Genomic DNA, 13819 nt, shown 5'->3' with positions numbered 1-13819 from the left:
TGTAAGAGCTAAATAGGTCCCTGAAGACCTTTAGTCATCTCAATCACTTCATTTTACCGAGAAGGAAATTAAGATGTGCTGTTTTGTTTGTTTGTTGTTTATTGTGGTGTGTGTGTGTGTGTGTGTCTGTGTGTGTGTGTGTGTTTCTTATTGGCTTTTTTTTTGGGGGGGGGGGTTGTCAATCATTTCCTCAAGGTCACATAGCTCAATTCTTACTAAAAGAGCTGAGGCTAGAATCCAGGCTGCCTTGATAACATTATCTCAGCTCTTCACTCAAAATAGGTTTTGTGTAAAACCATTTAGTAGTCAGCCTGGATAGGGGCAGGTTTTTACAGGCTCTTATGCTATTCCTCCAGGGATTTACCAGCCAAACTAAGAGGGTATTCTGTTTGTGATCCAAATAAACTTAAAGCTCAGCAGCTACTTCAAATTACAAAATATGGCTCTCAACTTCAAGTCAAACTCCTCCTTCCATAGAAGGCCATTCATTCCTTTTCCTCTAAGTTGCTATTACTTTTCCCTCTAAGGTGACTTTTTACCTGTTCTGTGTGTGTCTTGTATGAACCTACTTATTTCCATCTTGTTACTCCATTAGAACAGAAGTTTCTTAAAGATATAAATGATTTTTATCTACAGTGCTTAGCATAATATCCTCCACAAAGTAAGGACTTAAGAGAAACGTGTTGATGACTGAGGTTGGTCCCAGAAATAATCAATCCATCAGTTCATTCAGAAGCATTTAATTACAGCATACAATATGGTAAGCACAAAGCCATATGTTTACTATGTGCCTCAAGCTTTGCTATGTTTTATGACTATAAAGAAAAAGGTACCTCATATTTTAAAAAATTTAATTCTCTCCCAATTAACAAATATTTATTTTCTTTCCCTTTCTTTCACTTCACTCCCACAGCAAAAAAAGAAATACAAAAACCTTATAAAAATATGCATATTCAAAATAGAATCCTCTATTAGCCAGGTCCATATAAATTTTATCTCAGACTACATTTTGAATTTTATCTGTTTCTGTAAGAAAATAGGTAGCATGTTTCTTCATGACTCCTTTGGATTTATGGTTAGTAACCACTGATCAGAGTTGTTAAGCTTTCCAAAATTGTCTTTACTATATTGTTATTGTTCTATAAACTATTCTAGTTCTGATAATTTCACTCTGCATCAGTTTATACAAAGTCTCATATTTTTCTGAAAATGTCTTATCATTTTCTATAGCACAACGGAATATATTTAACATATCACATCTATGTACCATAATTAGCTCTACCATTCCCAAATGATGGGTGTCCTTTCAGTTTCAAGTTCCTTGTCACTACTAAAAAAAAAGCAGTCACATAAGTGTTTTTATACATATGGGTCTGTTTTTCTCTTTCTGTGACTTTTTTGGGGTATACATCTAGTAATAATATTACTGGATCAAAGGATAATCACATTTTAGTTACTTTGAGGGGCACTGTTACATATCACTTTCCCAAATGGCTGGACCACTTCACAGCAAAGAGCTCACATTCCAACAGGAAAGACAACATAAATAAATGAGAATGTACAAGATAAATACAGAATAAACCTTAGAGAAGACAATACTAGCAGCTGGAAAATCCAGGAAAGGACTTCTAGAAAAAATGGCCCTTGAACTGAAGTCTTAAAGGAAGTCACAGGGGTCTCATAGCAGTACTTTGGGAAGGAGAGCATTCCAGACATAAAGAACAGCTAATGTAAATTTGTAGAAAGGAGAGATGGAGTGTCCCTATGTGAAGAACAGCCGAGAGCCAAGATGGATAGATCACCAAGTATGGGGAGAGTAACAGAAGTTAGGAGATTGAAAAAGTAGAAAGGGGCCAGGTTGTGAAGAAATCTAAATGCTAAACATAGAATTTTGTTTCTAGGATAACAGGGAACCCCTGGAGTTTATGAGCATGGCAATAATGAGGTCAGATCTAAGCTTTAGGAATATGACATTGTTATGATGGAATGAAAGACTAGAGTGGAAAGTGACTTAAGGTAGCAAGACCAATTTGAAGGCTGTCAACAAAATGTAGGTTAAGAGATGATGAAGGTCTGACTTCGGGTGATGGCTAAATGAATGAAGTGATGGAAATCAAAGTCAATCAGCATTTAGTAAGTATCTGTGTGAAATGCTACAGATACAAAGAAAGGTACCTGCTCTCAGGGGGCTCAGTCTAAATGAAGAATGGAATGGCAAGAATCGGTAAAGGAGTGGATATGTGGGATGAGAGTGAGAGGTTGCAAGCTTATATGAACAGTTACGGAAATAAATAAATCCCACAGATAAGATCACCGAGTGAGAGAACCTAGAAAGAAAAAAGGACTGGGACAGAGTGTTGGAGAGCATCAATATTCATTGTGCACAATAAACCAAAATACACTTTGGCCTCTCTCAGATACCTAAATGGGCAACTTTAAATGGTATTTCAAATTTGAAAATTTTTGCACTGAGGAAAAATACCATCATCTGGTGAGGGGACCTCTTCACATTTTCCTAGGCTGCTTCCTCAAAGTAAAGGTCACACAGATAGGTAGAAGAGCTGGGATTTGAACCCAAGTACCTAAATCTTCTGACTCCAAATACAACATACTTTCTACTATCCCACATATTCATGCACAGTCCAACGCCAGGTCCCTGTTCTAAACCTTTCCAATTTTTTTTTGGCTTGTTTTTAGTTTTATTAATGCATTATATATGTTATATACACACACACACACATACACACACATACATATATAATATACACATAGAGACATACATAGTACATATAAATACACACACATGTTATAAACATTTAGAGTTTGATAAGACCTAGCCTGCTTTGTGCTGAGTTGACATGGACTTTTACAATTAGGGTCAAAGAGAATAACTTTAGAGGAGTCAAAATTCTTGAGCTTGTAAAGAACACCAATAAAATACCATTAATTACCCCCAACTTACTACCTTAATTTTGGATATTAAAATTTATCAATTAATATAATGCCTTATATGATGATGATAATTTTATTATAACTGCCTTCCCCTCCTTTTCACTTCTAAAATAGCCGACATATTCCTAATATTTAAATTTTTCTATAACTGCCTGATATCAATCTCTTCTATCAATATTCCTGAGGTGACTTCTCTTGGCAAAAAACATGAATTTCCAAATTGAGAGTCAAAGAAATTATAGCAGCACAACATTTACCTAGCCTTTTAGGGGCTGGAAATTCCATATGAGTTTATTTTTAAGATGAAATGTAGTCAATCACAAAAACATACAGATTTATTCCTGGATAGGATCTCAGCTGCCTTCTAATCTAACTCATAAACCAAAAGAGAGCCCCTAAGTCCCCATCATTCCCTCCCAATAAAAGGTTTTCCAGTCTCATCCTGAAGACTTTCATAGACTACAAGGCAGCCTTTTTTTTTTTTTTTTAAACTAAATGAGCTATTTCTCATTTCCTGTGGTCTGGGAATCCATTTAACAGAGATCGACAAGAGTTGTAAACCAGCTTTGAATAAAGACTTCAATGGCTATTATAAGAAGAAGGTGCACAAGACTGGACTTTGAGCCCTCAGCTTACGTTAATCAGAAACATTTATGCTTAGTTCCTAGTTTTTGGCTATGTTTTAGATAGTTGAGGTTGCCAGAGAATGACCTTTGAAATTAAACAGTTTGCCTGGAGAGATGGTAATAAGATCTAGTGAGAATAATCATTCTAAACGCTAATTGCTCCATATGGTGCTGCAGAAATACAATCTAACTCTTTCAAATTAATACTCTTTTTTTAAATTGTAGTCTACATAAGATTTCCAAAAAGTATTTGCTTATTTATTTATTCACTATAGCTTCAAAACAGGTTTGAGAGGTAGATAAAGTAGAGATGATTGTCTCAACTTGATAGAGATTAAATGACAGCTCTAAGGTGACAGAGAAAGTAATGGTAGACAATGATAATAGTAATAAAATAGTTAATATTTCTATGGTGCTTTGAGATAGGCAAAGCACTTTATACAGCTCTCATTAGAGCCTTAGTCAGCCCATGAAAGGTAAGCAGGAGATGAGTATAGTTACTACAGACATTGTCATTCCTATTTTCAAGATGAATAAACTGAGAATTAGAAAATTGGGAATTGTACAACACATGAATCCAGGTCAGTTGAGATATCTTTCTTTGCGCTATATAATACTGCCCTTTTTTCTTGACAGTAGGAGCAAACTAAAGAATGCACACCAGAGATTGTATACATTGTATAATACATTCATACAAGCTTTCCCTCTTCTGTGTCTGTCTCTCCCTCTCTCTCAACATATCTTTGCCTTTTCATTCATGTAGTGTTTTCCAAATACAAAGGGATGCACACACATAAAATATACACATGTGTGTATATATATATATATATATATATGTTCTTATTTATGTTTAAAATAACTCTCCAAGGTACAGAATGACAAGTATTGCTAGATTATGTTTTTTTTGTTGTTGACATACCTCTAAAAAACAACTCTTACTATAATCAATGTTATCAGAAATCAATAAAGTAAATATTATCAGAAGTTAATAAAGTGAATTTTTTTATCAAATATCAAATCTAAATACCATAGAAGCAACCATATTTTATGTAACAAATCCAAATCTCCCAGAAGTAACCATATTTTATATATGTACATAAACATATGTATATTTGTGTACTTGCATACCTATGGATACACATATATACATATCTATATACCCATATATATCTGTATCTATATAGAATATTTCAAAAGTAAATCTCAGTGCACTTTTAAGCTAAAAACACCATGTCTATCTGTCTGTCTCCCACTTTTCCTCCTTCCTTCCTCCCTCCACTGTGTGTCTCTCTCTGTCTGTCTCTCCGATCCTTCCCCACCCTTTTTTTCCTCCTTCCCTTTCTCTCTGAAATGGATTTGAGATTTCACTGTATCTAGGGAACTTTTATCCCTGGGAGGACCTTTCTACGACCAAAGGAAATTAGTCAGTTTGTGAGATGCTCCTGACTCTGAATTCTCACTGTAAAAGGTATTATCTGTATGTCTATAGAAAGAAATGCTACTTTTTCCTTCCCTTTCTTTTTCCCCAAAATAACAAACCAATTAAGATTCCCAAAAAATTCAAAAAAAATAATCATTGGCTTAAGTCAGAAAGTACAAAATTACTCACCTGCTTACTAGCTGGTTGATTCTGAGGTAAAGAGTTTGGTGTGAGAACAGGAGAATTAGTGGGACTGCAAAGCTCAGGAAATGGATTTGGTATGGCAGGCAGAGACGAGGTTCTAAATTGCTGGTCTTCTTCCTGAAGGCGTCTATAGAAAAGGAAAAATTATCCATTAGCAACTGAATATCTTAGCCCCTGAGAAACAAAGTAAAGATGATCCTCCTAGGAATACTGAGATAGCACAGTCATAAATGCTTATCATTCATTGTCCATCCTATCCCACCACATTCTCCTCCTGTTCCAAACCTTTTTCATCTCTCCTCATGCCTCCTGGAATATTCTTCCCTTTCATTTCTTCTCAATTGAGAATCTACCTTATATTTCTAGTAAGGCAACTCAAACTTAAATAATAGCTCTTTTCATAAAGACTTTGGAATGTTGTCTGCAGTGCCTTTATGAAGAGAATCTTGGGAGCTAATTCTTAAATGCTCAGGGAATGTATATCTCTATAAAATACTAAGATAACTTCTTTCCTGAGCAGCCTTGGATTGTTAATAAACACAGCAAGAGTTTAGGAGAAACTGTACAGTTAAATGTCACAGAGAAAGTCTATGAAGCATTACAATCAGCTATGATAACAGAATCAATCTGTGAAGGACTTTACTATCATTTTTTGAGGGAGGTTTGATGGCATTTTGAAAGAACTGAGTTAAACTCTTATTCTGTGGGAAAGACATATTGATGAGAATTAGGACTGAAATTTAAAAATACCTCAAAAGACCAAACTACCTCAATTGAAGCAATGTACTTTTTAAATCATAAAACAAAGAAAAAGGTTAAATGTATAATTTTAAAATAAAATCATAATATGTTAAATGACTCTGTCCCTTCTAGTATTAATGTCTCAAAACACTCAACATTGTATTGTATGTAGTTCAAATGTTATAGACAGAAAGGTGATTGGGTGTAACCTTTTTTTACATTGAATACATTGATGAAAGATTTATTTGTTTGTTTAGAAACTGTTTGGGGTTTGGGGGTGGGGGTGGGGAGTCAGGAAAGACTGACTTTCCTCATCTTGCCCAGACTGGAAGTACAGTTTCTATCCACAGGTCCAATCCCACTGTTGATTGACAGAGAATCTTTGACCTGCTCAATTTTTCGACATCGACTATTTTTTTTCTTTAAAACTACCAAAAACTGTATATAGTGTTTCCATTCTAGAAAACCGATCCCTGGAAAGTTACTGATGATGAGTTTCTTAAGGAATCTCGAAACCACTTCTAAATTCTCAATATTCTTTATCCTTTTGGAAGCCATGGACTCTTTGGCCACACTTTGGACACACTTTGGTGTCACAAACACTGATTTGTATCATTTACTGATTGCTTCAGATGCTATCTCCTACATACCAAATAGTCAGATCATATGTTCCCAACTGGGACTGAGGAGGAGTTTTACATGTTGGACGATTCACGTATCAGAAAAACAGAATCTTAGTAAATGCTGCTGATTGAATAAAAACTGAAATCTCCCTGAAAGAGTCAAGAGTAATCTTGACTAAGGTTAATCTTGTACCCTCTTTCAAATGGTTGAGTTATAAAAGAAACAAAAGGATGTTGATGGACACCAGTGAAAATTAAGGAGTTAAAAAGTATTAAAAGAAGTATTTTAAAAACTTGCTGATTGATACTCATCCACTAAAGGGAATTTTCTTTTGAATTTATGATTTTGGATCATCTTAAGATTGAGAGAGATCTTGAGAGGACAATGCACTTAAAAATCAGAAAGATTTGTGGGCAAATCCTACCCCAGTCACCTAATAGCTGTATAAGTCTGTGCATGTCCTTATACTGCTCCAAAATGAAGGAGAGCTCAGTGGTTCCTAAGGTTCTTTCCAGCTCCTACAATTCTCAAAAGGTGGAGTGAGCATTTGCAGACCATATAACTCTACCTAGGAGCAGCTAGATGGTGCAGTGGATGGCACTCCTGGCTTGGAGTCAGGAAGATCTGAATTCAAATGTGAACTTGCTTGCTAACTTCTGTTTGTCTCAACTTCCTCAACTATAAAATGGGGATAACAATTGCACCTACTTTTGCAAGGTGGTTGCAAAGATAATATTTGTAATCAACTTACAAACTTTAAAGTGCTACATAAATACTAGCTGTTATTATTTATAATTTCCCAAATTTACTTTCCTCTTATTATCTGTCTTCATTCTTATGGTTGTCTCTACTATGTTTCATGATGTCTCAAAGAGCATTGAAAAGGATTCTGGAGTCATACCAGCAAGTTAAACCAGTAATGTAGTGCATAATTTAGCCAGATTCAGAGGCTTGGACTCATGTAAAATGATTGAGAACTCTCTTCTTATTTATCTCTTCACTTTATCTTGGTCACAATTCCTTCTCAATGTGATCTTAACCTTTTTCAAATTGAAGCTACCTTTCTTATTGGAGGCGACAGAAGAATTTACAGGAGTTCAGTAGATCTACAGTCTCTCTGTCATTTTTCCCCCCGAGGCAATTGGGGTTAAGTGACTTGCCCAGGGTCACACAGCCAGGAAATGTTAAGTGTACCCAAATCCTCCTGACTTCAGGGCTGATGCTCTATTAACTGCACCATCTCACTGCCCCTCTCTGTCATTTTTTTTTTAAATAGATATTGACTACTTTTGTTCTTACATCAGACTCCCCTCTCTATTCCCTTTCTTCCCTCCTTCTTGAGTCCGTCATCCCTTCTTAAAAAAATTTTTTTTTTAAAGCGGAGGGAAAAATTCAGCAGAACTAATCAACACATCAATAAAATCTGATGTTATAGGGAATGTGTTACAATCTGTGAACTCTCACTTCTGTTTTTATTATTAAAACTTTTTTTATTTTCAAAACATATTCATAGATAATTTTCAACATTCACCCTTGCAAAACCTTGTATTCCACTAAATTTTTTCCTCCCTTTCCTCCATCCCTCTCCTCTAGATGGGAAGTAATCCAATTTATGTTAAACATTTTCAATTCTTCTATACATATTTCTACAATTATCTTGCTACACAAGAAAAATTAGATTAAAATGCAAAAAAAAAGAAAAAAAGAAAAGAAAAATGCAACAAACAACAACAAAAAGAGTAAAAATACTACATTGTGATCCACACTCAGTTATCACAGTTCCCTCTCTGGGTTCAAATGACATTCTTCAAACATCATTCAAGATGTGATCTTCATCACAAAATCACTGAAACTGTCCTGAATCATCTCATTGTTGGAAAGAGATATGTGTATCATAAATGATCATTGTATAATCTTCTTGTTGCTGTGTACAATGATCTCTTGGTTCTACTCAATTCACTTAGCATCAGTTCATGTCTCTACTCTCTGAACATCCCCCCGATCGTTTCTTACAGAACAATAATATTCCACAACATTCATACACCATAATTTATTCAGCCATTCTTCAACTGATGGGCATCCACTCAGTTTCCAATTCCTTGCCACTACAAACAATTTTTGCACCTGTGGGTTTTCCCTCTTTAAGATCTCTTTGGGATACAGGCCCAGTAGAGACACTGCTGGTTCAAAAGGTCTGCAGTTTTATAGTCCTTTGGGTATATTTCCAAATTGCTCTCCAGAATGATTGGATCAATTCACAATTTCACCAACAATGTATTAGTGTCTCAGTTTTCCCTCCACCATCTCAACATCTCTCCTCCGACATTCATCATTACGTTTTCCTGCCATTTTAGCCAATCTGAGAAGTGTTTAGTGGTACCTTAGAGTTGTCTTAATTTGCATTTCTCTGATCAACTGTGATTTGAAACCCTCACTTCCATAAAGGAGCAAGGAGAGATGTTTTCTCACATCTCTTTGTTAGGATTATACATTTGTGCTTTTCAAGTATCTTTTCATGTTTCTCATATATTCATTATGCTCAGATTTTTTCAAATTCTTATTAATATTTTTATTGCCTAAATTTCCCCTACAAATCTCTTCTCCCTCCTAATGTCATCCATATAAAAACAATATTTAAGAGAGAAATAAATCAGCAGAAGCAAACAATATGTTGAAAAAATCTGAAAATATATGCAGTGTTTCACACCTGTGGACCTCTCACCTTTCCAAAAGAGTAAAGGTATCTACTTGTGACTTTTCGTTAGGGTTGCAATTGTTCCTTATAATTTTATAACAATCTCTTTCATGTATTTTGTGATTTTGTTCCATCCATTTACATTGTGGTAGTGATTTTTGTATATTATTTTCTTGACTCTGCTTACCTTTGCCTTTGCATAATGAGTTCATGTATCTCTCCATGCTCCACTGTATTTATCAAGCTCATTGTTAACAACACAGTAATATCTCATTATATTCATGTACCACAATTTGTTTAGCCATTCCCCAATGGATGGGCAGTGACTTCATTTCCAATTCTTTGCTACCTATGAAAAAATGCTGCTAGAAGTATATATAAAGTATATATAATGATTCTATTTTTGTCAATGACCACATTGGTATATATATATCTATCTAACAGCATAACCTCTCAGACACAAAGTAAGGACATTCTACCTACTTTCTTTACATAATTCCAAACTGCTTTTTGCAATTCATGACTACACCATTTTCTCAAATAAGGAAGCCTGTCTTTTCCTTTTCTTCATACTATACAATGTATTAAAGGTCCCTCTTATTGTCTTTAGCATTTGATGTATATTCTATGAAATTATTACACAAATTAGATGAATTAAAATGTGTTTCCTTCCCTTTTTAGAGACGCATTTCATGATCTAAGTATATTTTAATTCTGTCATTTTTAGAGTATTCCTTTAAAAAAAAACATTTTGTTCTTCTAGTTTTAAAGAAGTTAGTCATAGCAACCAAAAACTTTTGTTGTGTAAATAGATATGCTAATTTAAAAGTCCAAGATATCACAGTGAATGAATGAACTCAGTATTGTGTAATTATGAAGTCCATTCTTATAATGGCTTGATTATATGCCATTAAAGTTATTTTTAATTTTAACAAGCCTCATGCTTCCCATAACAGCTGTCACCTTGGTATAGGATCCAATTCAAGAGTCTAACCCTTGTTTAAGTAATAGATGACTGACTTAAAAACCATACCCCTCTCTTCATACTCTGGCTTAGAGTCCTAAGATTTAAACCCATAAGACAAATATGAGGTAGGGTTTTAGGGTAGAGTCCAAGACTCTGGGATTTTTTTTAATGTTCCATTTGTTCAAGAGAATGCAACTTTGGAAAGAGAGAGAGAAGAAGAGAAAAAGAGATGGGGAGAAGGAGAAGAAAAGGGGAAGAAAAAAGGAGAGAAACTTTAGAATCTTACTGCTGTGACTTTAAAATTATTGAAAGCTCTTATCCTCCATAAACTACACTCTGTCTCTGTCTCTGTTTCTGTCTGTCTGTCTGTCTCTCTTTATATATATATATATATATATGTATGTCAAAGATGCTATATATATATATATATCAGTTATTCATGAAGAGAATAATATTACAAATTATTGTGACTTGCTGCAACGAAAAGACATTAAGGAGCTTATATAGTTGCTGCTGCCTATGATACAGTGATTATCATTTTCAAATAAAGTATAAAACAGTTTCTGTCATTCTCACACAGAGGAAATTTTGCTCATTGTTCAAATGGAAGACAGACACCCATTTAAATAACAAGGGCATACCATAGAAAGATGACAGTTTCTAAAGATTCAAAATTGTGGGTGGCCCAATGAGCAATGGAGAGAATCATAAGACATGCAAGCAGGATTTTGCACATTACTAATATTATATTATCATCATATTCATATATATATCCTATTATCAATGTATATAGTAATGATTTGCATGCAAGAAGCAGTATGGAAGATATTTAGAAAATGATTAAAAGATAATTAGAAAATATGGGCCCATTGAAAAGTAAGAGTAAGAAAACAAAGAAGATAATTTATGTGCTGAATAGGTAATTGTGGAAAATTAGAATATCTACATGAAGATCTCTAGCATGTTGCATATATTCTGTAAGGAAGATCTATGGGAGGACATGAATGAGCTTGGACTGGATGGCAATTATTATTAGACCAGTTACTGTTAGCTTTATTCAAGAGGCTAATGGCATTAGTAAGAATATGGATCCATTGAAGTATTTAAAGATAGAATTAAGATGCCCCAAATGTGGGGCACAGTTGAGACCCTAAATATTCCACAAAGCCAAGAGACAATACTGAAGGAACTGGATGAAGTTTAAAGGAGACAGAGAAGAAGGATGTACTTAACTAAGTAGAATGATGTTGGAATTGGCAGTATGATATTATTAAAATCTTGAAGCAGTTTCAACAAAATGTACTTTACTCAAATTGTTCATGGTTAGCAAGATTACAATATCGTAGACTTTGAGCTAGAAAGGACACTAGAGAATATCTAGTCCAGATCCATCATTTTACAGTGAGGAAACTGAAGGAGGCTGAGTAACAACCACAGTGACTTAAATAAAGAATAAAAGAACATGTTTGCTTCAAACAGGCAACTGCTCAAGCTTTGTGTCATTTTCTTTCTAACAAGATTCTCTATGATACTCCCTAAAGATTCACATATGGAAAAATGTTTAAGAATTCACATGTAAAAGAGTGTATAAATTCAGTATATACTAATATAAACTCACCATGGGGGGGGGAAGGAACTATTGTAGAATCTCTCTGAAAACAAATGGTCATTCTATTTAGAAACCTTGAATAAGTTGATTAAAAACTACTTTATAGCTTTTACACTGTTGATGAGTAACTGATAAGGTAATAATTTAAAATGTGGTTGCAAAACGAGAAGATAAAATTAACTTATTTAAAGAATGGTGAACAATTAACTCTATTTCAGGGACATTAACAGTGGTCAATAAAAATGCCACAAGTAATAATAAAAATGCCTTGTATTTTTAAAAAGCAAGAAATATGACAAATGGACACAACACACTTAGGTTTAGGGAAAAAAGGAACAGAATTGAAAGTATGAACATTATATAATCAAATCTGTATACTAAACCATCACTACCCTTAAAAGAAGCCACAAGCAACAAAAGTCAGATGTCACCCTGCCATCACAAAGATCTCACTGAAATAGAAATTAACGATTGTATCAATTCTAAATTATTACAGGTCTTTCCTATTTCATAGATGAGGGAAAGTTTAACACAAAAATTATTTTAAAATTTCATCATAAAATGCAAGATGAATCAGAAATATATTAAATGGAGGGAGGGAACAGGCATTTATTAAGTACCTACTATAGTTCAGGCACTGGGCTAAATATTTTTACAAATATTATCTGATTTGATCCTTACAACAAAAATGAAAGGAAGTAGGTCTTATGATTATTCTCATTTTAAAGTTGAGGAAATAAGAGACTTATCTAGTAACTAGTCTAGTAATCACTACTAAATGTCTCGAACGTGGCTTTTAACTCAAGTCTTCTCCACTAGAGAGCCAGTGCTCTGCCCACTGTTGAAGGAGAAATGGTCTAAGTACCAATTTGTGGACTATCTAGGAAATTATCTAGATCAGAAGATGACAACAAAGTTTTTCTAATTTAAGTAAACATCTCTCTTTTGTGATATGCCCCCCATCTTGGCAATCTAATGAAGCTCATGGATCCTTTCTCAAAATATTTCTAAATAGATTAAATAAAATACATAGAACCACAAAGGAAATTAATCATATTGAAGGGGTTATCAAAATATTAAATTTTTTGATTCACAAATCCCAGTTTGAAACCCCCCTGCTTTAGATGATACATTAAACCCAGTGTGTATCACATGACTACAAATTTCATTGTGTTATACAATTATTAAACATTATCATCATTTAATGCTGATTGATTAAAATGTTACTCTTAGTTCTTAGAAAATATAGAATATATAAGTTATAAGGTGCTTTTTCTTAATTTAAGAAAGATTTGACAATATCTTTTTTAATAGCTTTTTATTTACAAGTTATATGTATGGATAATTTTACAGCACTGACAATTGCCGAACCTTTTGTTCCAATTTTTCCCCTCCTTAATTTGACAATATCTTAATGAAATTTACAAAAGGAAATTTTGCCATATTGCCAAACTATAAGCCAGTTCTTTTCTGATTACAGAAATATCAACTGATGATCTAGATTGCTAACACTCAAGATATCTGATGGTTAGTATCTCAATCAGAGGTTATTAACCCCATGAAGTTTTTTTAATATCTCAAAAAATTATTTGTTGGAATCCTTACTAACTGCTAACTAATTAGAGTTGATCTAATCTTACAAGAAGATGTTTTGGGCAGAACCTGAAACAAGGTACTAGAGAGCTCTTGGGACTAAGCAGAGAGATAGGCCTCTAAGCTAACCGGGCTATATTGGAGATATTAAAAGATCTGAACTTTTATCACCTGGCTGTGTTTTGAGAAGAAAAAGCTCACCACATTTTGGCGCCCTGAACGTGGGACAAACAGACCCCTCAGTGGATTTCAGTGGAAAAGACTTCAACCCAGAAATTAGGGTGAGTGCAACAAAGAAATTTTGTTAGAAGAGTTAAAGTAGAATTTCAGCTAAGATGGGACAGATATTTAGAAAACAGCCTGTTTCTGTTCAAGGAAAATGTTTAGA

General features: G+C 34.1%; 1 protein-coding gene across 4 annotated transcripts in view; it reads right to left on the bottom strand.

Moving 5' to 3' along the window:
• Nucleotides 1-13819, bottom strand: part of GRB10 (growth factor receptor bound protein 10) — a 264030-nt gene that overhangs the window by 95469 nt on the left and 154742 nt on the right. For all 4 annotated transcript variants that reach the window (XM_051984172.1, XM_051984179.1, XM_051984166.1 and 1 more), the window contains one exon: nucleotides 5188-5329. In XM_051984172.1, the coding sequence (XP_051840132.1) occupies nucleotides 5188-5329 (142 nt within the window). The remainder of the gene's footprint in view (nucleotides 1-5187; nucleotides 5330-13819) is intronic.

This window comes from Antechinus flavipes, chromosome 1 (genome assembly GCF_016432865.1).
Source record: "Antechinus flavipes isolate AdamAnt ecotype Samford, QLD, Australia chromosome 1, AdamAnt_v2, whole genome shotgun sequence".
NCBI lineage: Eukaryota > Metazoa > Chordata > Mammalia > Dasyuromorphia > Dasyuridae > Antechinus > Antechinus flavipes.
The sequence above is the reverse complement of the archived record's forward strand: the minus strand, read 5'-3'. Positions and strand labels throughout refer to the sequence as shown.